The sequence below is a fragment of the Hemicordylus capensis genome, chromosome 6 (genome assembly GCF_027244095.1).
Source record: "Hemicordylus capensis ecotype Gifberg chromosome 6, rHemCap1.1.pri, whole genome shotgun sequence".
Lineage (NCBI taxonomy): Eukaryota > Metazoa > Chordata > Lepidosauria > Squamata > Cordylidae > Hemicordylus > Hemicordylus capensis.
This window is the reverse complement of record NC_069662.1, coordinates 27436709-27463845: the sequence shown is the minus strand read 5'-3', so window position 1 is coordinate 27463845 and position 27137 is coordinate 27436709. Positions and strand designations below refer to the sequence as shown.

The following is a 27137-nucleotide window of genomic DNA, read 5'->3' as shown; positions in this document are numbered from 1 at the left end:
TGACAGCTGTTCAACTGTTTAAAGATGGCTATCAAATTGTCTTCTCGAGGGAAAACATAACCATCTCCTTTAAGCATTCATCATTGGTTCTGGTTTCCAGAAGCCTCACCAATTTTGTCTAGTGAATTGTATATACAGAACTGTGGGAAGTGGAAAGCTTAAAACAGACCTGTTATATATCTAAAGAAGAAGTAATGGTTGGCCATCTGTGAGAACGTAATAGAAGTGTCAATGAACTCTAGCAGAGCCTTGTGTGTATGCTGGTAACCTCTAGGCTTGACTACCGTGATGCACACCAGGCCTTCAATTGAGATTCGATTTTTAAAATTTTATGTGTTTTTAATTTGTTTTTATCTATGATTTTTATCTTTTTATGAATTTTAAATTTTTTATATTTTATATTTTAATTCTGTACACCGCCTAGAGATTTTTATACTAGGTGGTATATAAATTTAATAAATTAACAACAACAACAATAATAATAATATGATGGATCCGGTGTTACAATGGCTGTCAGTGGTCATATGCTATTTAGATGACATCTTCGTGATTGGAAAAGATTTGACATTATATTTTAAAAATGGAAGCAGTGTTTCAGAGGTTGAACACTTCTGGGCTAAAAGTAAACAGGCAGTGGTGGGTTTCCCCCCCAAGACCAGGTTAAATATTTGGGTCATGTAGTTATAGCCAGTGAATTTCCTCACATTACGAAAAAGTTTGTACTATCATAGAGGCTCCAGCCCCTGCCAAAGTCTCCGAGTTGTGTTTATTTCTGGAATTGCTGACTTATTTTGCATGATTTATCCTGATGCTTTCCCACCGTGGACTGCTAGATCAAGGAACATTCTGGAGTTCTTACCCCACTTGTCAGCAGGCATTTCGTGTAGCCAAAAAGGCCCTAACTAGTGCCTCTCTGTCCGTCCACTCTGATCCTTCTCGTCTAGTGCTGCTAGCTTGTGATGCTTCACTTGTCGGGGTGGGGCCTGTGATTTCTCACAGGGTGCCAAATGGGTCAGAGTGGTCAATAGTGTATGCATTGTGGACATTCTCTAAACCAGAATTAGCATTTGCACAGCTAGAAAAAAAGGCCTTGGCCTTGATATTTGGGGTCACAAAATTCCATGAGTTTTCTACACTTAATTCCCTATGATTGGACATTCATGCTTATTACAGATCACAGGCCTTTGCTTCACAAGCCTCTACTTCAGATTGTAGGCCCAAAGTAGGAGTTCTGTCATTGGCAGTTGCTAGATCACCAGTTAGATCCTATTTCTGGCTGCCTGTTGGTATGACTTGACCTTCAAACCCTCTGCCCAGCATGCAAATGCAGATGCCTTGTCACATCTCCCACTGCTAGGAGGAGCCTCACCAGTCAATATGCAGTGTCGGGTGGATTTTTTGGACCGGTTACCCTTGTCTGCCACGGAAGTGGCAGATGCTACCCAAACAGCCCCTGAAGTTCTTCTCACGATTAGCGAGAAGAGCTTCTTCTGGATCTCTGGGGAGAGCAGGCTTAGATGATCAAAAGGCAGCCCTGGGCGGCCGCATTGGCTGCCCACACAATTGCTGGCTCCGCCACGGAGCCAGCAGGGGCTCTGGGGATTGGGGGCCACATGGCCCCCAGAAGTTCCAGGATGCCTTGCATGAACGCGCTGGGAATCCTGGAGAGGCCTCTGAGCCTGGGAAGTTCTACTCGGGGGTCTACTCATGTGTTGCCGCACAGGTTGACCTGCTCATGTGGTTGGCCTGCTCATGTGACTGAAACCATGTTCCCAACTTTTAACATAAAATAGGAAATAATGGTAGAAAGGGGGTGCCTGCTCTGGAGATTTAGGACAGTAATTCCGATTGTGTGAATGACCTCACAGTATTCCTAAAGGAGTCTGGTCACTACAGAAGAAAGTATAACTATCACTTCTCATGACACTATGCTTCTGTTAATGCAGCCCAAGAGTATATTAGCTTTTTTTTAAAGCTGCATCACACTGCTGGCTCATATTCAATTTGTGGTCCAGTAAGACACCATCGTCTTTCTAGATGTACTGCTGTCCTGTCAAGTCTCCACCAACCTAGACGTCTGCATTTAATTTTTCTTACCTAAATGTAGGACTTCACATTCATCACATTTACTTTCATGCTTATTTGAAAGTCAGCTTCCTTGAACACATTTGGTCTTAATTCTGAATTAAAGTGCACAGAGATTGATAAAACACATTTGGGGTTTAACTGGAAGCAAACATTTTTTCACAGACATATTAATGGACTACTTTCCCAGTTCACTTTTAACTCTTACCCAACACTTTCTTTAGTCTGGTTTATTTGTGCATCCATCATATTATGATTTATTCTTCAGTTCTCTTTCATTCAGATTATATTCATCAAAAGCCAACTAGGAGCAGTCCTTTATATGTGTCAGTGGTGACTACCTTCTTTCCCAAATGTTACATAATAATCCTGAGGCCTGGCTTGAACAGCAAGGGTCAGGTAATTAGGAGAAAGCAGTAAGAATCTATGGTTGCAATCCTAGACACACTTATCTGGAAGTTATCTGGAAGTGAAACGGAACAAATGTGTTCAGTTTCCCTGAACACATTTGGACTCCCTGCTGGGTTAACATGTATACAAGTGCAATGCAATCATTTCAGATGTTACTTTTGTATGCTCTTTACATTGTGATATTTAACTCAAAGTTCTATCTATCTATCTATCTATCTATCTATCTATCTATCTATCTATCTATCTATCTATCTGTCTATCTATTTAAAATATGTATACCCCACCCTTCCAGTACACTACTGCTTGGGGTGGCTCAAAACAATAAAATAGTTACAATATACAATAAAAGTAATGAAATTAACCAAACTGAGTAAACAAGTTAAAAGTCAGGTTAAAAACCACAATTAGTATAAAATTTATTTTTTAAAAATGTAAAAGCCAAAAACTGAGCGTTATAAAAACTAAAAAAACCCAACAGATAGCATATGCATATGCTTTTGAAAGCATATGTATAGATATTTCCACTTTCTCCAATCATTCTTACCATTCTGGCTGATGCTTCCTTTCCTATAGCTTATGGATGTACATATTCATCATATCACAATTTCTGCTTTATTTCTCTTCAAGATTATGCTAGTTAAATGTCAGCTAGGAAGCAGCCTTTTATTTGTTGTCTGTGGTGATGGCTGAGATTTCTGTGGTAAATATTTTCCAAAGTTAAAGTGGTCAAGTAGAGGAACTCTAATCAGAAACCCAGCCTCACAACTGTTCAGTCTTCAGTCTGGAGTCTTGACTTAGAGAAACTTCTACTAAAATGCTTGCTAGCATTTAGGAGTAAATGTTAGATACCAACAGTTGTGCATTAAATTCACAATGCTATCCAAAAGTCCCATTATGCTGACATATGCTCTCTGATCCTATTCACTTCCACCAGAAAAGCCACATACAAAATGACACCACTTAAAAAAATACACATAGCACAGTAACCAAAAAAGATACTCTTAAAATATCCATGGCAACCATCTAACAGTTATGAGTGGTTCAATGCATGGAGAGAACCAATCCACAAAGGTGATTATGCTTCATTTCCATGATGTCACTTTATCCCACCATATAGGCAAAGCACGAGTTGTAAGACGCAGACCCATCATTGCTCACTGAGCAGTGGCCAAGGCCATAGTCAGCTTTCATAGCCAGGTGTGTTTCTTAAATTTCTAGGAAGGAATTGAAAGAGATCAGTCCAAAACTAATGTTTTCCTTCATCATCTATAGAAACATTTACAAATGGTGCAAAAAATGGCATCGAGATTAGCCTCTGGGGCAACCCAAAGAGACCATATTATTTTATTTTATTTATTTATTTATTTTTCAAATTTTTACACCACCCCAAACTTTAGTCTCCGGTTGGTTAACAATAGCATAAAAACAGTTAAAAACATTTACAAAAAACTTAAAAACATTTTAACAATTTAACAATAAACCAGCAATTAAACACCCCCCCCTTTTTAGGAGCTGAAAAAGCTTGGGCAAAAAGATGGGTTTTCAGGTGTTTTTTGAAAACTGCCAGATGGGGAGGATCGTATTTCAGCAGGGAGCGCATTCTACAATCTTGGGGCAGGGACTGAAAAGTCCCGTTTCTGTATAGCCACCAAACGAGTTGGCGGTAACTGGAGACGGACCTCCTCAGATGACCTCAATGGGCGGTGGGGCTCATAGTGAAGAAGATGCTCTCTTAGATACCCAGGGCCTAAGCTGTTTAGGGCTTTATAAGTTATAACTAGCACTTTGTATTTTGTCCGGAAACCGATTGGCAGCCAGTGTAACTCCATCAGTAAAGGAGTAACATGGTCTCTCCGAGATGACCCAGAGACTAACCTGGCTGCTGCATTCTGAACCAACTAAAGTTTCTGGACTATGTACAAAGGCAGCCCCACATAGAGTGCATCACAGAAGTCAAGTCTGGAGGTCACCAACAGATGTACCACTGTTTTGAGGTCATTGATAGTAAGAACCGGGCGCAGCTGGCATATCAGCCAAAGCTGATAAAAAGCACCCCTGGCCACCACCTCAACCTGAGAAACCAGGGAGAGGTGTGAATCCAGAAGTACTCCCAGACTGCAAATCTGTTCCTTTTGGGGAAGTGTGACCCGATCAAGAACAGGGAGATAAAAATTATCTCTAGAGTTCTGACCCCGCACAATAAGTACCTCCGTCTTATTTGGATTCAGCTTCAATTTATTCTCCCTTATCCAGCCCATTACTGCTTCCAGGCAGGCATTTAGGGAGGATATGTCAGCTCCTGAAGAAGCTGACATGGAGAAGTAGATCTGGGTGTCATCAGCATACTGGAAACACCCAGCTCCAAATCTCCTGATGATCTCTCCCAGCAGTTTCACGTAGATGTTAAAAAGCATTGGAGAAAGTATGGAGCCTTGAGGGACACCATACTTAACCTCAGATTCTGAAGAGCAACAGAGTCTAATTGACACCACCTGGAATCTATCCAAGAGGTAGGAGCATAACCACTGTAAAACAGTTCCTCCCACCCCCAACACCATCAGATGTTCCAGAAGGATACTATGGTCGATAGTATCAAAAGGACCAACAGAATCACACTTCCTCTATCAATTCCCAATTGGAGATCATCAATCAGGCTGACCAATGCAGTCTCCACCCCATATCTGGCCCGAAAACCAGTTTGAAAAGGGTCCAGATAATCAGTTTCCTCCAAGACCGCCTGGAGCTGAGAGGCCACCACCCTCTCAATTACCTTGCCCAGCCATGGAAGGTTGGAAACAGGCCTATAATTGCTCAACTCTGAGGGATCTAATGCAGGCTTCTTTAGAAGAGGTCTAATAATTGCCTCCTTGAGACAAGGAGGCATCCTGCCCTCCCTCAGAGAAGCATTTATGATTTCCACCAGGCTGTCTACAACAACCTCCCTGCTAGATAGAACAAGCCATGTTGGACAAGGGTCAAAAGAAAAGTGGTAGGCCTCACCATTCCAAGCAGCTTGTCCACATCCTCAGGAGTCACAAATTGAAACCGATCCAGTCGAATCACACAAGAAGAGTTGCCGGGCACCTCCAGCTCAGGCATCAAATTAATTGTGGACTCTCCATCTAGGTTGGCCTGAGTCCGAGAGATTTTATCTGCAAAAAACTCTTTAAACACATCATAGCGGGTAACCGATGACCCCAAATTCTGGTTCAAGGGAAGGCAAGCAGATACTAGCCCCCTCACAACCCTGAAAAACTTGGCTGGACATGAACTCACAGAGGCAATACTGGCAGAAAAGGACCGCCTCTTTGCCGCACATATTGCCTGAGCATAGATCTTTAGATGTGCTCTATGTCACAAAGTTCTCTATTACTCCCTTCATAAAAGAATTGCACTGGTTGTAGGAGTGTGCATGGAACCGGACCAGTTCGGTCTGCGCCCCATAGAAACACCTCCCCCCCAGTCCAGTTCGGTCCCAGACCGGTTCACGATTTTTTTTTTAAAAAAGAAATTAATTGTCAAATAATACCTTTAGCCCCTTCGGGGGGATTGTTGTAGTCTGCGGGGGAGGGGGTACATGAAGGTTCCCCCTCCCCTGCCAGCCTTCCTCATCACTGCCACGGCCAGGTACGTGTATCCTTTTTGGCCCTTTCTGGCCTCCGTAAAGATGAGCAGTGGCCATTTTGGCCACTGCCGCGCAAGCGCAAGTGCTGTCTGCGAGGCCGAGAGGTCCTCGGCCTCACAGGGCCAAAAAGGATACATTTACCAAGCCGCAGCGGTGATGAAAAAGGCCATCAGGGAAGGGGAACCCTCATGGACACCCCCCGCCCCGTGGCCTACAGCAAGCCTCCTGAAGGGGCTAAAGGTATTTTTTGACAATTCCATTTTTTTTAAAAAAATAAAAAATTCATGATCCAGTCCCAGTGGTTCAGTTCCGATCTGGACAGACCAGGGTGAGTGGGGGTTGAGTTCGATCTCGAACCCCCAAACCTCTGGACCCATGGACCATTTGCACATCCCTAACTTGGTTGTTGATATGTTTCCAGGTGAAATAAAAAGTGCTATCAATTACCTATAAAGTCCTAAACAGATTAGATGCAGGGTATTTGTGGAAGAGAGATGGTCTAGTGGTAACAAGCATGAACTGTCCCCTTTGCTAAGGAGCATCTGCCATGGTTTGCATTTGGATGGGTGACCATGTGTGAATGCTGAAAGATACCACCCCCCTCCCCAAGAAATATCTTATGATATTTCTGACTTGGTATAAGGGAGCTTCCTTTCTTCCCATGCACAGCATGTCATGCCCCTCCCCAAACCATATGGGTTGGTTTCAGAGGGGGAAAGGATAAAGTGTTTCTTTTCACCCACCTTTCCTGAGACAATGCTCTTCTCTGAAAGCTCCTGAAAAGGCTACAACTGTCTTCTTTCAGTCTGACTGGATCTATTATCGGAGCACCCTTGTCTCTGGGGATACAACACATCGCTTTGTTATGGATTCCTCATCTCTCATTACATGTGTGCATAATGTTTCGAACATCTGACAGATTGGCTGATGTCACTGAAAGCTTATAACACAGATTTGTAACCCTTTACGGTTCCACAAGATACTTGACTCTCTTTTTTACTCCATTGAGAGTATGCTGCACTATTCTAATCCTTTCCCTGTGGTAGAGAGAATGGAGAACCTAGTAGTGTACTACTGCTTCACTCCCTGGACCCTATTGACCAAAAGGTTGTGTAATCTCCTCTAAGTTCTGGAGTTTGTATATGTCGAAATGCATGAAACTAAGTTCTGGTGAGGTCTAACAAACATGGTTTCCCCCCCATTCTGCTTTCAGTAGTGCTCCAGGGACATGACACTGAACCGTGATATCATCTCACATTGCTAGGATTCAACTTTCATGTTGTTGGTTCTCACATCAGGTAGCCATTTGAGAGAGATGGAGGTCAGAAGTAGTATTTCTCTCCCTGCCTTCATAAGTTTATTTTTCTCCTTACATTTCTGTATCTGGTCCTTATTAAGTCTACATGATGTCCAGGTTCCACTATGTAATTATGCAATCTAACCTGTTTTGGTTTTCTTTCTGATTCAAGTGGTGACTTGCAAGGACACAGCTTTGGAGACCTTTCACTGAATGCTGTAATTACCTCAAATTGATAAGATCTAGCCTTCATTTTACTGAACCCGAGAGGGATTTCTTGACGCTATAAACATATTGTCTCAACATCTGAAATCTTAAATAAGATATTCCACTGTTATTCAAAGCTGCAGTTTGGCCCTCTGAACACGTGGGGCTTCATCAGTCTAACTATTATCATGTGAGGTTCCACCCATTTAAACATGATCAGTTCCCGTCTATCAGAATGTCCCTGAAACCTGGCTGAATTCGGATGAGAGATGAGAGAGGCACTGGATATTCTGAATCAAGATTTCCCCCAAGATGGGAAAGATACTTCTGTTACTATTGCTCCCTCTGTGGCTCCAGAAAGCTGAAGAGAAAGCACATAAAGTTATATGTACCATGACTGATCTGCTCCAGATCCCGTATGAATATATTCAGTCAGGGGATTTAATCATTGGCATGATTTCTTCTCAATATACCTATGTATTTGATGAAATGTGTTTCTGGGAACACCCAAACTCTAATTTGATAAATGAACTTGTGTAAGGAAATTTTTCTTTCTGATACAGCATGCTCTGGGCTGAATATCAAAGTGAACCAGGGATATGTTTAGATAGTGATATGATTGTTTATATTTTTTCCTATAAATGTTATAAGCACTTCCTATGGTAAGTTGTTCTTGTTTTTCCCCTAATTTGGCTTTCCTCTTCCTCTTGCTCAATCTACATATCACCTTTTCACTTCACACATCACATTAGTCTATCTGTTTTGCCTCTTCTTTCTTGTTTCATCTTCATCTTCCCACTCTGCACCCTTTCCTACACTACTGGTTATCCAAGATAAGTGCCTTGAAGACATTAATACAGAGTCCAATAATAAATACAGCATGTATAATTGGTGGCTTAGATAAAGTCTCTTAGAACTTTCTAAATATAGACACACTCTCAGGTTATTTTATTAATCTTGAAGATCCTTTTCTTTTAAAACTTGCAAGATGAGACTAATGCGTTTCAACACGTGGGCCACATTTGCATATAAAACCAAACTGGAGATGAATGGGGCAGAGGTTGGAATTTGGGTATATCCAAATGCATGAAATGGTGGTTTTGTGGCAAAAGCAACCTGTGGTTTACTTCGCCAAGCTTCAGTTTGAACCTTCAGTTTGTAGTGAGTTTCGCTACTCCAACCTGAGGTTTGAAAGTGGTAGCATTAGGTCTAAATGCAAAAAGAGTTTGAAAGCAGAGTTTTGTGTGGTTTCTGGAACCGAAATCATAGAGAGGGTGGCCCAGACCTGCCCAGCAACATGCCAGCTACATGTCTGCTGTGCTTCTTGCTGGCCCCCGCTCCAAGCACTTGCCCCGCTCCCTGTTCCATATTCCTCAAGCCACTGGCCAGCAACAGGGACTCCAGGCTGTCCAATCCCAAGCTTCTAAGCATGTCAAAGGGAAATGTCGCATTGTGGGGTGCCCACCTTCCACTATGCCTCTTGTTCCCCCCTCTGGCAATCAGAAGAGAAAGGGGACAGGATGGCAGGATGGGCACAAGGTGTTTTGGTCTCCAGAAATGAATAGATAAAGAAGTATATTCATAAGCACATGTGGCACCATAAACCAGGCAACCTGATTAGATGGCTGCCAAGATAACATAGGGCAGGGCAGTGATACTGGAGGTCGGGTTAAAAGACAGCCCCACCCAGGAATTCTTGAATGGCTCTGATCTAATTTTTGTACAATAAAGTTGTGGAAGGGAGACCTAGCCCCTTCTCCTTGGGTAAGAGCATGCAGTCTCTGGTGTTACTCATGAAAGGAACCAGCCAGCAGGAGCAGTATTGCCTCAAGTCACAGGAGAGATTCCTTCTTTGTGATTATTATGGATGCTGCTTTGGAGGAGACCCATGCACTGGTCTCATTTCCTACCAGAGAATCAACTCTCAAAATACCTCAGACATTGAAAACAACAAAACCCAGTGCCCCATGGGCCTGTCATTTTGTGGGTGTTTGGCACCCTCTGTAGACTATACCACAACCTGCTCTGGGCCACCCTGGTGCCCCCCAAGTGGTATTATGGGGCTGCTGAAATTCTCCATTATTCCCTATGGGGGGGAAGCTTAAAGACGCACAAACTTCAGAAAAAATTTAAAAAGCATCCCTTTCACCACTTTATTTGAAATCTGAGCAGTAGCAGGCATCCATTGGGGCACTATCACCTGACCCACTCTTCTGTCTCCAAAACCCCCTTTCTGCCCTGAATCTGCCACAAAGACATGCCAACTTCATATTTTTAAAGAACACCCCTTTGCCCAGTTTCTTTGAAATATGGGTGGCAGCTTCCTTGCACCCATTGTGCACTAGCACCCACCACAACCCACTCTGGGCCACCCTGGTGCCCCCCACATGGAGCTATAAGGCTGATGAAACCTCCATTATTCCCTATGGGGTGAAGCTTAATGATGCACCAACTTCAAAAAAATATTTTAAAAGTGCCCCTTTGACCAATTTCTTTGAAATGAGGGTTTTAGCTTCCACCCATTGGGCACTACCACCCACCCCACTCTTTTGACCCAGAACCCCTTTTTTGCCCCAAATTGATTCAGATTTGGAAAATTCGGGTACAAATCAAATCTGACGTGATTCAGGTGGGGGCAGATTTAGACCCCAAACAAATCAGGGCTGATTCAATTCATGCACATCCCTAATTTTCCTGGGAGCAACAGGCAGGAGAGGTGGCATGCCCTCACCTCTTGCCTGTAGGCTTCTCAGATGGATCTGGTGGTCCACTGTGGGAAACAGAATACTGGAATAGATAGGCCTTTGGCCTGATCCAGTAGGGTTGTTCTTATGGCTATGTTCTCAGTAGAGAGTTCTATTGATGAGTGACAGCAGAGGTTGGTTAAAAAAGTACAGTTGGACGAGGAGCAGGATTGCTGTGAGGTAAAACAGAGGCTAGGAGAGGATTTCTAAGGAAGGAATTGTATCAAGGAATTGGGAGTTGACTGAAGGAGAGTGTGGGATGAATATTGTTCTTAAGAGAATTTATGGAAATATACATTGTAAAATTAACAGAAATGCTAAGTCTGTTTGTTGATATTTAGTAAGAGTTATGGAAGTTTCTCATGATTAAGAAATCTACAGATGAAATGCTAGAAATGCCCTGTTTTAAACGAAGAAGAAAATATTCAATTTGGCTTGAGTACAGAAGACAACTAATTCCAGAGGCTATAGACATTGGCCTTCATTGATTTGAAAGGAAACTAGAACTGAACTTGTAAATAATTTTACATGTTTATTTGAACTGGGGGGGAAATCTTGGTCTAGAAAAATAAATTTCAAACCTTTTCATTCAGACCGAGATCTCTGAATGGTCCTTTCCTATGCATTGTGCCATTACCCACTACTTAGAAGGACAAAGGGGTACAGAACAGTTTGAAGAAAGTAACAGAGATATAAAGTGGAAGTACTCTGGAGAATTTTAAAAGGAAAAGATTACAAGTGAGGTGGAAAAATCACATAGATCTTTACATATCTCCAACATCATGTAAATATTTTGTAAAGGGGTGAATATTTATCTTGCACACTGTGCTACTTTTCCTTTAGCATCCGGCCAAAGAACTACCAGCATTCCTTGTCCTTGGTATTTGCAGTGAAGGAAGTCAATGAGAACTCCAAGATCTTACCAAATGTCAGCCTGGGGTTCCACATTTATGACAGTTACTTTAATTCAAGGCTTACTAATCAGAACACCCAGCAGCTTCTCTCCTCTCAAGACATGTTTGTCCCCAACTTCAAGTGTGACAAGCAAAAACATCTGATAGCTGTCATTGGAGGATCTGACCATAAAATCTCCCTTCAACTGGATACTATTTTGGGCATTTACAAGATTCCACAGGTAGAATTATTGTGTGGGCTATTACACATTTCAAACAGTTATCCTTTCAACATCTCCTCAGCAGATGTTCATTATTATTTTTTTAAGACAAGAGGCTGGAACAAGAGATATACATAACATAAAAAGGACTATGGGGAGCATCCAAACTTAGGGTGCTATCACATTCAAACTTTTCACACATGCTGCACTTTAGGGATATATTGAGGGAGGGGTCATTGAGGTAGCAGGTGGAGTGGGGATAAGGGGAAATGTGCAAATGAGAAAGAGCCTAAGTAGTTTCTAGAAGTTTTGAACCCCCCTAGGATGTCCTGTATGTTAACATCATTCTTATTCAAAACGTGGTTCCTAAGCTAAACTAGGATAAGAGAGAAAGGCAACTCCACTGAATAGGTAACGCTGGCAAAAAGAATAGTTTTTGAATATTCACCCAACAGAAAGATTCAACAACAATTGTGAACCCTACCTTCAGTAACTGGTGGCACATCCTTGAGCAGCAATAGCTAAAACTAAACATTCCCTGTAAATTATGATCTTTTTCTCACATGGGCTTGGAGGAATTTTGGTCCATTCTTCCATACAAAGCCTATTGTCAACTAGGTGGAAACTTCAAAGCAAAGTACAGTATGGATGTGGTGAGCAAAAGAGTTCAAATTAAAGTTGCCTATAATGTGAACAGCCACCATTTTTTGAATAAATCTGCAGATCAGCAAAATACACCTATTGGGGTGCCTTAGTACTTCCCATATGCTGTGAATTTGGTTTGCTTTTAGATAACACTGAGGGGACACATACATGGACATATGTATGGATATGGTGATCTCATAAAGTTTTCTTCCCTTCAGAAAGCCGGCTAAGGATCACTTTACACACAGAGACAGGCACAGAGAGACATACACAGGGGCGTAGCAAGGCTGGGGTGGGCCCAGAGACAAGATTTTATAATGCCCCCCCCCGAAGCTCAGCTCATGAAGTAAAGAAATCTTAAATGCGACTGAATATTGGTAACAAAAAGCAGAGTAAAATTACTGAAGGAAGCCTGGGTGGCTGTGAGGCTGGGGGAGTTATGTGACTTTCCTCTGGGGTGGCCCCCAAGGCAGTGGGCCCCCAGACAACTGTTTCTCCTTGCCCTATTATAGTTATGCCCCTGGACATACACAGAGGAGATGAAAAGATATTTCAAGGATGTCTGATGTTTTAGGATAGAATTCAAAGAAATTGTCTTTTATCCTACCAAGAAGCTGGACATTTAAGAAACTGAACACTACACTGTGTGAGAGAAATGGGAAAAATTATGACCAGAAATGAACAGAGAGAATGACATCAATAATTAGAATAATGTGCACTTCCATGCTATACACAAGCACAATCTTGCAAATTTCTTACGAATTTCCTCCATAGAAAACACAAAATCACATTATTTACATTTGCCATAGGTTTTAGAGCTGCCTATATTTGGAATTAATTGCTGTACTTTAGCATTAGTTCTGCCCTTACTTATGGACATTTCTTTTTGCTTAGATTGCCTATGTTGCATTATCTCCAATGATCAGTGTTAAAACCCAGCTCCCTTCATTTTATCGCATGGCTCCTAATGAAGCACATCAGTACAATGGGATTGTCCATCTCCTTCTGCATTTCCAGTGGATTTGGATTGGAATCATCACAGCAGACAATGATGATGGAGAAAATTTTCTGCAAATATTGACACCAATGCTTTCTAGGAATAAAATATGTACAGCTGTCATTGAAAAATACCCAGAGCCATCAGATTTTATAGAGAAAATGAGTTCAGTCGAATCTCTTCGGGCCAAGGCCTTTTCATTAACCAGTTCAAAAGTCAAAGTATATCTTATGTATGCGGATATTGTGACCATTGGATCTTTTAAATGTTTCATCTATTTCACCACACTATCTGAAGGTATTACAGAGAATGCTTTGTACAGAGTGTGGATCATGACTGCTCATTGGGATTTCTCCTCCTATGCCGTGCTCAGGGATTTAGATATACAAATCTTTGGTGGTGCCTTGTCTTTTTCAACTCACTCCAATGAAGTCTTGGGGTTCAAAGAATTCCTCCAGCTCCTACAACCTAATGTGCCCAAAGGAGATGGCTTTCTCAGAGTCTTCTGGGAAAAGGCATTCAACTGCTTATTTTCTGATTCTAATGTGCACAAGGAGAGTGATGATACCTGCACCGGTGAAGAGAAGCTGGAAAGCCTGCCTGGGGCTCTGTTTGAAATGAGCATGACTGGCCAAAGCTACAGCATCTACAATGCCGTCCATGCCATAGCACATGCTCTACAAAAGATATACACATCCAGGCCAAAACCCAGAGCAATGGCTGACAGGGGTAGATGGGATCTTCAGAATCTGCAACCTTGGCAGGTAATATTTCACATCCACAGCAGCTTTCTTGCTACACCGGTTGTGCACACAATGGCTGCATTTGCATGTAACGGCAAACCGCAGATAGATAATCCTGAGGTTAATTTTTCTAACTATGAAACGCATTGCAGACATTCAATGGTTCCAAGGTAGGGGAACCCCTCCCTCTTCCTGGTATGCCGAGTCTGCATCCCAGCAAGCTCCAGAGCGGTCACGTCACCTGACTATGGGCAAGCCATCAGAACACCTGCAGGGCAGCAGCCATTAGTCACGATCCTCAAAGGGGTATGCTGAACACGATCTTGCCTTTTCAGAATGGACCGTCTGCCCTCAGCAAGGAAAGGGTATTCTAATCCCTTTAAATGGTATTTAAGCTGTCAATCTGATTGCAATTGTACCACCACCCTCATAAAAGCCCCACAGCAAAACAGTTTCACACAGGCAAAATGTCTGGCAATAGGGAATGAAGAGGGGCACTATTCTTTTGTTACTCTAGAAAGGGATAATGATTACTTCCTAGGAGGGAATATATATAAGAGGGAGGACAAAGGATCCTCTGATCTTGTACACCGTGACTAAGGATGCTCTTGTGATGGCAGGCGCCATAAAGGCAGTCCAAGAACCCCCAAGCACACTTCTGCCCCTGTGTCAGCTTGCCATGCGGGGATTAGTCATCTCATGAGAGGGCCAGTCCACTGAGGCGGACCAGAAGCTCCACAACCTTCAGTCCTCCATTGGACTGCACTCTTATGAGTTAGTCCATGCAAATTGCATTATTTCTGGTAAATAATAGAACTTGTATACCATGACCTCCTCCTCTCTGGGGAAGCTTTTCATACTCCCAAGGAGTAATGGCCACTCCATGTGTCCAGGTGGGCTGACCAGGGAAACACCGGGACCAGGGATAGATCTTTACTGTCATACAAATGTAATGGATTTTTACCAGCATTGCAGCATATGCAGATTGGCTGCTGTGGAGAATCACAGGAGGGGGAGCCCCAGTTATCAGTGATCCCATGAAAGTGGGGTCACCGTAACAGGCAAAAACAAACATGTGAATGTGCCAATGGATGACTGGAGTGGCAGAGGGCTTGCTTGGTCTGCTGCTTCAGAGCAGGCACCCAGACAGGAAAAGGTGTTGCTGGCATATCCATTGGCTTGTTTGTGTCAAGCAACCAGGCTGGGTGGCATCTGCTGTCTGGCCTGCATGCATGTCTCCATGGTCTTTCATTCTCATTAGAGTCAGCATGGTATAGTGGTTAGAGTGCTGGACTAGGACTGGGGAGACCCGAGTTCAAATCCCCATGCAGCCATGAAACTAGCTGGGTGATTCTGGGCCAGTCACTTCTCTCTCAGCCTAACCTACTTCACAGGGTTGTTGTGAAGAGAAACTTAAGTATGTAGTACACCGCTCTGGGCTGCCTTGGAGGAAGAGCGGGATATAAATGTAATAATAATAATAATAATAATAATAATAGCAGTCTTTGAGAGAATGGCTATCATCACCGATTATTAGTGAATCAGCCCCATCCGTGTGTCTTCCAGGATGGTTCTTTTCTTGTGTAGTGCATGGGTGTCTCCGTGGCCTTTCATGGTGTAGTGCATGATTCTACTCTAGAGCAGCATCTATCATCAGCACCACCAAACAAAGAGATGCTTACTTTGATTTAGGTTCTTATTCTCTAATACAAACTGTATTATGATTGTTTATCTGATGATTGATTGATTGATTGATTGATGTGCTGTCAAGTTGGTGCTGATTCTTATCAAGCACATAAATAGATTTTCTCCAGGATGATCTGACTTCAACTTGGCCTATAAGGTCTCTCAATGGTGCATTCATTGCTGTTGTAATCAAGTCCATCCACCACCTTGTGGATGATTGCCCTCTTCTCTTTCCTTTAATTTTCCCCAGTGTCATGGATTTCTCAAGGGATCTGGGTCTTCGCATAATGTGTCCAAAGTATGATAGTTTGAGCCTGGTCATTTGTGGTTCGAGTGAAAATTCTGGGTTGATTTGTTCTATGATCCATTTGTTTGTTCTCCTGGCTGTCCATGTTATCTTCAAAAGTCTTCTCCAGCACCAAAGTTCAAAAGCATCAATAAAGATCTATCTATCCATCTATCTATCCATGGCTTTTCACTCCCATGAGAGAGTGGTCCTTGGGAGAAGGCGCATTGTCACATATTATTGATGATTCTGCATGAACCCTGTGTACCCCAGGATGGTTCTTATAATGAGTAATGCCATGGAGCATGTTCTTGGGCTGGCCCTACCCCAACATCATTGTACAAAAAGTAGAGCAGAGGCATTCAAGAATTCCAGGAAGGGGCGTCCTTTTAAAGCAGACACTGGGGACAGCTGCCCTGCTGTTATATTTTCAGCAGTCTAATCAGGTTGTCAAGTTTATAGTGCCACTGCAATGGTATGTGCTTGTTAATGGACTTTTTATTGATTTGTGTGTGTAACCTAAACACATAGTGCCCATCCTTCTATCCCCCCTCTTTCTCTTCCGGTTGTCAGATGGGAAACAAGAGACACAGTGGAAAGCATTTAGTTGGCAGGTACAAGAGACAAGGTCTTTTCAGTTGTGGCCTCACAGCTGTGGAATGCCCTCCCAGTAGAACTTCACCAACTTCACCCAGAATAACTTCACGCAGTATAATTTCCTCCCATTAAAAAAAAAGTTCTTAAAATCTACCTTTTTAGACAGGCTTATAACGCTTTGTAACAGTTTGATGGAGGCACCAGGGTAGGCAGTGAGGGGCAGTGGGATGTACCTTTACAGATCCTTAACTCAGTACCACTAGCACCTGCAAGTCCCAAGAGAAGGGGTAGCCCAACCATCATTTTGCACCAAGGCGCCCCACCTATGGTGCTTTTCTGGCCTTTGCCCCCACACAGCAGGCATTTATGTATAGTCACCATGCATGTGCCCATGCTAGAAGAGCACTGTAGGTGGGCCAGCCTCGTTGTGAGATGATGGGTGAGGCCCCACTCTTCACGGGATGATGATATTTAAAGGTACCTCCTGCTGCTCCTTGCTGCCCACCGTGGTGCCACCCTCATGGCCCGCATCTGTCATATGAGTTTTAATAGGGTTTTTATTGATTCTATTCTATGCCCTCTTTTATTTGTTTTAATGTTTTAAGTTTTATGTTATATTAATATTTTTTAAAATAAAGAACTTAAAAAATACAAATTTGTGTCTAGGTACACCCTTTCCTGAGGAGCATCTCATTTAACAACAGCGCTGGGGACACCGTGGTTTATAATGAGGATGGTGAACTAGCAGCTGGATTTGATGTCATAAACTGGGTTACTTTCCCAAACCAATCTTTCCACAGAGTGAAAGTAGGAAGGATAGATCCACAGGCTTTACCAGGCCAGGAATTCACCATTAACCAGGAGGTCATCACATGGTACAGCATGCTTAATCAGGTGGAAGCTGACTACCAATATGAAATAAATGGGAAATGCAACAAAATGTTGAATCCTCTCAAATTTAATACCCACTTCCAGGATATGGAATCAAGCAGGACAATTCCTCAGACGGATTTTCTCTGCTTTTTACCTACTGCTAGTTTAAACATTCTTTATATCCTGGCTCCACTAAACATGGTTAATACTTGTTGCTTGTTTGTTCAGTGGTTTTTGATCTCTGTTATGTTTTTAACTTACAAGATAAAGTACCTTTGCATGCCTTAGGGTTATGTACACCCAGAAACAGCATTTGCTGCTAGGATCAAGGCACCGTATTCCAAATTTTCAAAATAAGTTGAACATTTCCCCCCTCTTTGAAAATAGTCCTTTGAAAACCCAAAGTGAAGATCTATTCACTTGTCTTATACACTTGTTTGGAATCACAGAATTGTATCCCAAACTATGGCCACACTAAATGGTCATAGAGGCAAGTTTTGGGCGGTATAGAAATATTTTGAAAATTTATTTATTTATTTATTTATTTATTTATTTATTTATTTATAAATAAATAAAGTGGTAGTTTCCCATTTATCGATATTTTAGGAAGACCAGTTAGAAACTGTGCTACTAACTGACAATCATATCTTGTATGTGGGCACACCAAGTTGCACAGAAATGGGAAAAGCATGGTGCTATTGCAGCAGCATTAATGTTAAGGAGTTGTGGAACAGCACTCTTCAATCGGATTGCTACGGCTATCTTTGATGAGCAAAGCAGCCTCAGTGCATTGGTTATGCCAATGGAAGCCTGCATATTATCTTGGCCAGCCAAAAGATTCACATTTTAACCATTCTTCAAAAACCCTTTTCAAAGCCATGCTTTTAATGGGTTCCTTGCGGACTTGGACTCCACTGTTTCTACAAAGTCTATAAAGGTGGTGTCCGCAATCCCTCTTGCAGTATTAGATTGGATCATTTTCAATCTGTGATGCCTGATGACGTGGACAAGCTGCTTGGGGCGATGTGGCCTACCAATTGTTCTCTGGATCCTTGCCTGACTTGGCTGCTTTTATCTAGCAGGGAGATTGTTGGGGATGGCTTAGTTTATATCATTAACTCATTGCTGAGGGAGGGTAGGATGTCTCCTTGTTTGAAGGAGGCAATTATTAGACCACTTCTTAAGAAGCCTTCCCTAGATCCTTCAGTGATGGACAGTTATAGGCTGATCTCCAAACTCCCATGGTTGGGCAAAGTAATTGAGAGAGTGGTGGCTAACCAGCTCCAGTTTTGGAGGAAACCTATCTAGACCCATTTCAAACTAGCTTTAGAGCGAGCTATGGGGTTGAGTCTGCCTTGGTCGGCCTGATGGATGACCTTTACAAGGGAATTGACAGAGGGAGTGTGACTCTGTTGGTTCTTTTGGATCTCTTGGAAGTATTCGATACCATCGACCATGGTATCCTTCTGGATCGCCTGGGGGAATTGGGAATAGGAGGCACTGCTTTGCAGTGGTTCCGCTCCTATCTCTCAGGCAGATTCCAGATGGTGGAGCTTGGTGTCAGTTCCTCTTTAAAATGGGAGCTATTATATGGAGTCCCTCAAGGCTCCATTTTGTCACCAATGCTTTTTAATATTTACATGAAACCGCTGGCTGAGGTCATCAGGAGATTTGGTGCAGGGTCTTATCAGTATACATTATCTTGGCCAGCTAAAAGCTTCTCATTTTAACCATTCTTTGAAAACCCTTCTTAAAAAACCAAACCAAACCAGTGAATTTCTTGTTTTCCCCAGGATTTCCTTTCGTTTCAGCATAGAAGAAAAGCAAATGTGCTCAGGACTGACTTCTAAATGGATTTTCCATTCTTTGCTTCCTACACAGGACTAATGAGCTGACTTCTTAAATCTTATTTATTGACTCGTCATATTTATATACCGCCTGACATGTGTAACTCTAGGCAGTGTACACAATTTAAAACAACAAATACAAAACAGAGTAAAAACCATTAGAACACTTTCAAAGAATAAAAAGATAAAACAATTTCATAGGATAAAAACAATTAAACAGTTTTAAATTAAATTCAGTTAAAAGCCTGAGAAACAGGTGTCTTGAGGGTCTTCCTAAAAGCAATCAGAGATGGAGATGCCCCTTTTTTGACAGAGAGTATATTCCAAAAGTGTGGGGCAGCAGCCACGGACAAGGCCCATTCCTGAGTTGCCACCTAATGAACCAGTGGCAACTGTAACTGGACCTCCCTAGATGGTTTTAAGAGGCGGCTGGGTTCATGACAAACATGGTGATGTTATGGGGAGGTGTTAATTTGAGGGTTCTTTATCCTCTTTGAAAAGAGTCCTTTGAAGCCCAAGTGAAGCCCTATTCACTTCTCTTTTTCACTTTTTGGGGATCTTGTTTCCATTGTCCAGCACTGAATTTACAAAACCAACTAAGTTTGGGTCCTTACCATTCTGTTATAGCCCTCCCCCCTCCCATGAGAAGGAACTTTGGCGTTACTTCCATAGAGTATTTTGTTGATAAGATGTATTTTTCTTTTCTGAATAGGTGTTGCCCCTTGCTGTGTGTAATAACAATTGCCATCCAGGTTACAGAAGAAAAACAAAAGAAGGGGAACCATTTTGTTGCTATGATTGTGTTCCTTGTTCAGATGGGGAAATTTCAGATCAGAATGGTAGGAGACATGAGAACTCTGCAGTCATTCTCCAAAAGCAGGTACACTGGTTAACAGTGGCCAGCCAAAAAGGGATCTCTTCTCCTGGCCAGTGAGAATTAAAATCAATGCACTCAGGAAGCTGTTTCAGGCTTCCTTCATCCTATGTGTGCTCTGTTTATTCCTGGCTAATGAGGAGGGGGCCTCTTCTGGCCTCCCAGCATTGTATATTAAGAGTAGAAACAACAGAGTGGAAATAAAAGTGGTTTCTGGTAAAAGTAGTTGGAAATACCAAATTCTAGACACAGGTGGATATTCTGTATGTAAAACAAAAAGCGGACAGGATTGTCCAGGGATTGATGTGACATCTCCTTTGCCTTTCAGACTTGGATGACTGTTTCAAATGCTCAGCAGATCAATTTCCAAACAAGAACCAAGATGGGTGTCTTCCAAAGCGACTACATTTCCTCTCTTTCTTGGAAGTTTTGGGGATTGTTTTGGTTGCCTTGGCTCTGTCTTTTTCTGCAATCACAGTCTTGGTGATGACTATTTTCATTAAGAGCAAGAACACTCCCATTGTCAAGGCCAACAATAGAGATCTCACCTATGCTCTGCTCATCTCTCTACTCCTCTCCTTCCTCTGCTCCTTGCTATTCATTGGCCAGCCTCGGAATGTGAACTGCTACTTACGACAAACAGCTTTTGGTGTCATCTTCACAATGGCTGTTTCTTGCGTGTTGGCAAAAACCGCCACTGTGGTTCTGGCTTTCCTGGCCACTAAGCCAGGGAGCAGGATGAGGAAATGGGTTGGGAAAAGACTGGCAAACTCTATTGTTCTTGGTTGCTCCTTGATTCAAGCAAGCATTTGTACTGTATGGCTATGTACTGCTCCTCCATTCCCAGATGTGGACATGCACTCTCTGGCTGAAGAAATCATACTGGGATGCAATGAAGGCTCAGTCGCTATGTTTTATTGCGTCCTGGGGTACCTGGGATTCCTGGCTATTGTTAGCTTTGCATTGGCTTTCCTAGCCAGGAAGTTACCAGACAGTTTCAACGAAGCCAAATTTATCACTTTTAGCATGTTGCTCTTTTGCAGTGTCTGGGTGTCCTTTTTCCCATCTTATCTGAGCACCAGGGGGAAGTATACTGTGACTGTAGAGATCTTCTCCATTTTGACCTCTAGTGCTGGATTACTGGCTTTTATCTTTTCCCCCAAATGCTACATAATCATCCTGAAGCCTGGCTTGAACAGCAAGGACCAGCTAATTAGGAGAAAATAGAATCAAAGCCTTCAGTTCTAGACACTGAAGCATTTAGAGTTTGAGGTGACCTTAGCTGTCTTCTAGCTCTAACCTGTGTTCAGTCCTGATGAGCAAAGGAAGGTGTTTACAACATTTTGCCATGAGGAACAATGTTCCACTGTCAATCAGCTCTTACAGTTCTTGACCTGCCCTCAGGAGTAAATGTCACTTCCTTCTTCCAAGTGACAATCCTTCAGATGTTTTAAGGCTGTCAAATTTCCTTCAAATTTTAGGGAATAGGGCATCTGCTTGCATGTAGAAGGTCCCAAATTCATTCCCTAGCAGCATGTTCAGGAGCATTTCCTATCAGCAGGCTTTACCATGGATTTACTGTGAGACTATAATGGAAGTTCAAATTTGCCCCCCCCCCAATGATTCAAAAAGTTGGGTTTTTTTCACCTGAACATAAATTGAGCTATCTAACATGCAATGAAAACCCTGAATTGTGTCTGGAGTGCTCCCTGATATCTTGCAGGGACTTTGGGGTAAATCTGGCCAATATGTGAACACACACCCTCAATTCATGAGGAGAAGAAAGCTGAAATGCTCCAAGCAGAGCTGGGAAAGACTCCTGCCTGGGATCTTGGAAAGCTGCTGCCATTCAGTGCAGACAATACTGAGCTAGATGGACCAATGTTCTGGCTTGGAAAAAGGCAGCTTCCTATATTCTTATGTTCCTATATATTTAAAGGGGTGCCTTCTTCGTGAGCATCACTGCTGACTAATATCATCTGGGGAGATCTGGAGGCAACCTAGAGCCCGGCCTTCTCGGTAGCTGCCCCAAGACTTTGGAACACATTGCCAGCTGGAATTAGATCTTCAGCATCTTCAGAAAGAACCGGAATACATACCTGTTTGGCCCAGCCTTTGGTTAGACTCGTTCTAATTCATTTAAAAATGTTTGTGTGGCTTTAAACTGTTTTGTTTTATGCTAGTTTTAATTTTTGCATTTTTAAAAATTTTAAATTCCCCGAACAGCCATGAGACACAGTTTTTTGGCAGTTTAAAAATGCTCTAAATAAATGAATAAGAATACATTTGTCTCCCAGCTCAGTATCATGGTGTACTTCAGTGTCTATGGAGTATTCGCATCAGTTTTCTGTAGAAGTTTTAACCAACTTTTGGGATCAGATTTTTAATAGAAAAATCTTGGTCATCTGCCAGATTAAAAATTATGTGAGAGGAACCCTTTCACTTGCCCCTTCCCGATGTAGCCACCTGTGCCTTTCAAAAATATGTCCCTGAGACTTTGAGGATGAAGGGTCTCCCTATAGAGTGGACCAGTACTTCCACCAAGGCCCAAGAACACAGCCCTGCCATCATCCTCTGATTCAGAGCAGTCCTTTGAGGCCCAACTGGTCATATTGGAACCACCCCCCCTCCGCTCCACCCAGCATCACCAGAACAAGGAATTGGAAAATCAGAAGATGCCCCTTTAAGAAGCAAAGCTTCCTTATGGAAGTGGCAGGGACAAATCACCTTGTGTAACCAGAGGGCTATAACTCCCAGCAGTCTGCTGGAATAACATTTCCCACCCAGCTCCTCTATTTCCTGATTGGTTCTGGCTGAGGTCCTGACCTTTCGCCCTTGGTGCTGTCTAAGGTCTGGTGCAGGGCTGCTCAGTTTTGGTCCTCCTGCAGATGTTGGCCTACAACTCCCATAATCCCTGGCCACTGTGGCTGGGGATTGGCCACTTTGGCTGGGGATTATGGCAGCTGTAGTCCAAAAACATCTGGGCGGGGTCTACATTGAGCAGGCCTGGTCTGGTGCATCCCTCATCACTTCTGGTGAGGTGGTAGCTCCGCCTGGAGCAGAATGCTTCCTCAATGAACCCTGAACAATGTACAAAGTTGGCCAGAGCCCTGCACAGAAGTACTTCTGTTGGGGGCTGGTGATATGTCACCCAGCATGTTATTTTGTTGCATTTCCTCACTTCATGTATACATGTGCCTATTATAGCTAATCATCTCACATATCTGGCAAAAGACAGTGAACTCAATTCACAAAAGGTTTATACCATAAGAAAGTTGTAAAGAGAGCCAGCATAGTGTACTGGTCAGAGTTAGGCTACTTGTAGTGGGACTAGGAGTGGGGAGGTACAAGTTCAAATCCCTGTTCATCTATTGAATTTACTGGGTGACACTGGGCCAGTCATTATTCTCTCAGCCTAGCCTACCTCACAGTCCTGTTGTGAGGATAAACATAGCTATATACAGTGCCCTGGGCTTCTCAAAGGATGAACAGGATATAAATGTATAATTTTAAAAAAAGTAAAGTCTCAAAGGTGTCACAGGATTGCTGCTTTTGATACAACACTCTTACATGCCTATTCCTACTGCCAGATCTAATGATAGGCTTCCTGATGGTTCTCTTTTCTATTAATTATATTATTTCTCTGAACCATGGTGTATCTACCTGAGCTGAGACCAGCCACATGGAGAAAGCCTTTATATTATTCTAGCCCAGGCCTGGGGGCTGGATCTGACCACTGGAGACTTTTCTGCTGGGCCACAAGTAGGAATATCCTAGTTGGCCACTTGAGACCAGATGTCCCCCAACCCTGGGCTGGAGTCCTGGGATGTACCATCCATCTTCCTCCTTGCCTTCCTCCCAGACTTCTGCATCCTCACTTTTATTAATATTTTTAATACTTCCTTTTAACGTCATTGTTAATATACTTAAAATCGACCTCGGTTCCCGCACACCAAGTCAGAGTTGGTTTCAGCCCACCAGGGTATTTGAGTAGTGTACCCCTGCTCTGGCCTTTGGCCAGAAGATGGGGAAAAGGAAAATCAGATTTATCACTGTCAATTGTATCACAGTCCTATCAACCTCCTGTGCCTTCATCCAAGGACCATGCTGTTCTGCTGCCATGTCTTTCTCTGGGTCCTATTGAGCCTGCATGCCAGATGAGTCCCACTAAGTTATGATATTTGACAAACATCTCTTGCTTTGTTCTACTGCTGTAAATGGTTCTCACATACCACAAAACTCTGGGGAGATCACTTTGAACCCTGTGATTATTTAAGACTGCTAGGAGAGATCCTATCAAATCCCACACCAATTTTCTGAACCACAAACATTATCTTGTATTGATTGGATAAGACAAGAGTCTGGAAACTTATTAAAAATATCATTTTGCTATTCAGAGCTGGGGTTCCAGCCATCAACTGTGAACAGGCATGGATACAGTCTGCTGATTGGCAGCTTCTATTTTCCAGAATGATCCAGATTCATTGAAAGAAAAGTGTGGAAAAAAGGATGATGCTAAATGAAAAACTGCAGCTGGACATTCTGTGTGAAGATTTGCCTTGAGATGGCAGGCATATTTATCTTGCTGCTGCTCCTTTTCCTTTGGCTGCAGCTCCCTCACACTGAATATGAGGGTGCTCCCTCACAGATTCCTCACACTTCAATGTGCGCCATGACTGATGTCCTTCAAATTCCACACAAGTACTATCACTGAGGGGACCTCATCATTGAAGCAATGATTTCTCAGTTTGGCTGCATTTTTGACAAAATATCTTTCTATGAATGTCCCCCCCAAAAGTTTGTAGCTGAACTTTTGTAAGGAGATTATTTCTTTTTATCTGTTTTTTTTAAAAACATCTCTGGAGTTATGGAAATACACACAAACAGACAGACAGACAGACACATACTTGCTCTTTCACCCTCCTTTTGGTGTTTTCCTCATTGTGCTATGCTGCTGTTCTCGTCCACTCTTTGATTCTCTGCATGTTTGTGACATCAAATTATTATATGCCTTTCACTACTTCCTCCCTATTAATCTGCATTTTCCCATGTGAAGTCCATTTACACAACCAGCTCTACAGCAGTTGGAGAGGGCTACTCCAGGTAGGGTTGGCCATATGCTACACTGGGATTGCTCCCAATCCTGATGCTTCACTCCCAGGTAGCCCTGCTTTTATTCCCAAGCTAAAAGTGAGGTAGGAGGATGAGCACAACCTGCTACCTCATTCTGGGGTCATGTGGGCACTTGGGCTGCCGGAAGCTCCTGCTGTGCTTCTGGCAGCCATTTTTTCCAAAGAAGCATGGAGAAGGAGCATCCTGTTAGTAGGGTCTTTCTCAATGCACTGGAGTGCTTGCAGTCCTGGAGGCCTGGATTCCTTCGCTTCACTCCAGCTTGCTACACAGCTTCTCTGGGCACATGGGCAGTGGAGAGAAGTTTGGACTCACAATATGTGGGGGAAGACAGGTAGGCTCCTGCCTTACCTCCAACCCTTCCCAGCCCCAGCCCCATTGGTTGCGATAATGATCTCTATGTGTCCTTTATTGCACTTCTGGTTTCCTGCAGTTGTTTCATCCTCATTACATCAAAGCTTCTCCTCCAAATGTTTTCAGACACTATGATTTAATGCCCTTTCCTATCAATGAGAGACATTACATATCCTCATATCTCACTGGATTACTATGGTTTATCTCCTCCTGTACATATACCTATGGAGTATGAAAATGACAGGACAAACATCAGATAACAAATATCCTTTAAGGAGTGGCAAATTGACCAGGGCTCTATTCCTGCCGGTAACCAATAGTAACCTTGGTTACTATTTGGGTAACCAAGTTTCAAGTTTTAACCCTGCTAGATATGTTAACTTGATTTCAATACCATAATACCAGAGAACTCAAAACATTGCAATGATTTACAAACAGCAGTTCTGGAAGGGAGTATTTTTTTTAACCCTATAAAGAACATTTCTGTCACGGTAATTTGAGAGAGATAGGAATTACAGCTCATGTTCTCCTTTATTGTCAATTTTACCAAGTTTTATGGCACAAATATATAACTCCTTTTATAAATTGCCAACCAGGTTGTACAGACTCTTCTTATCTTGGTTATCTTCTAGCTGACCAGAATGATTTAATATCTTATAATGTGGCTATGTTTTGTTTGGTAGCCAGTAAGATTCATCAGGCGCTCAGTATGAATTTAAATTTACCTGTTCTGTTTTGAGGTTTACCTTGCTAATATTATATTACAAATTGTATTATTTACTCTGTTGGGCTTCTGTGTGAGTATTTATGATAATTATACTGGTCTGTGACTGTAATAAAGTATTTGAGATCTTTGAGATATACCATTTGGATTCTATAGGTCAATTTACATCACACAAAGTTTCTGGGTTTTTGTCTATCATCTCTTAGTCTGTACTTGGACCATGCCATACTGTTTGCTGGACTTCTAGGAACATAGGAAGCTGCCATATACCAAGTCAGACCATTGTTCCATCTAGCTCAGTATTGTCTACACAGACTGGCGGCAACCTCTCCAAGGTTGCAGGCAGGAGTGTCTCTCAGCCCTATCTTAGAGATGCCAGGGAGGGAACTTGGAACCTTCTGCATGCAAACATGCAGATGCTCTTCCAAGAGTGGCCACCCATTCCTTAAGGGGAATATCTTACAGTGCTCACACATGTCTCCCATTCAAATGCAAACCAGGGTGGACTCTTCTTAACAAAGGGGACAATTCATGCTTGCTACCACAAGACCAGCTCTCTTCCTTCTGCTGTTGATAAATTAATTGTACTGGGCTCCATATGGTTTTCTTTATAATTATGTTTCCTGTTATACTTTTTAGTGACAGTCAATAGTAAAACCAGAGTTGCCAATGTTGTTGCAAAGCCAGCAACATTTTTAAGAAACTAGCATTGAAGAGAGTGACAGCAAGATCTATCTTTGCTTGAAGAGGTTATGTCCTTGCTGGTGCATCTTTTCCTCATTCCCCTCATGTCCCCACTCTTTACTCAGGCAAGGGGCATCTGGTTGAAATGTTTGATCATCCAAATGTGTGCAACTGCAGCTCAGACCAAGAATGTACACACGGTTTCCCTCCTGAG

At 42.6% G+C, this 27137-nt stretch overlaps 1 protein-coding gene across 1 annotated transcript; it reads left to right on the top strand.

The window, feature by feature from the left end:
- The first annotated feature begins 7271 nt into the window (after positions 1-7271).
- LOC128331032 (vomeronasal type-2 receptor 26-like) lies at positions 7272-21258 on the top strand. The gene is made up of 6 exons (XM_053264398.1): positions 7272-7291; positions 11213-11504; positions 13023-13889; positions 17104-17511; positions 19870-19996; positions 20360-21258. The coding sequence occupies exons 1-6, from the start codon at positions 7272-7274 to the stop codon at positions 21256-21258; spliced, it is 2613 nt and encodes an 870-aa protein (XP_053120373.1).
- Positions 21259-27137: the final 5879 nt, after the last annotated feature.

What these genes read in the sequence shown, in the direction of transcription:
- LOC128331032 (XM_053264398.1), top strand. Translation starts at nt 7,272, where the DNA reads ATGCATGAAACTAAGTTCTG. An exon ending in GCATTTACAAGATTCCACAG is followed by an intron (nt 11,505 to 13,022) that starts GTAGAATTATTG and finishes CTTTTTGCTTAG; the next exon opens with ATTGCCTATGTTGCATTATC. An exon ending in AGAATCTGCAACCTTGGCAG is followed by an intron (nt 13,890 to 17,103) that starts GTAATATTTCAC and finishes ATTTGTGTCTAG; the next exon opens with GTACACCCTTTCCTGAGGAG.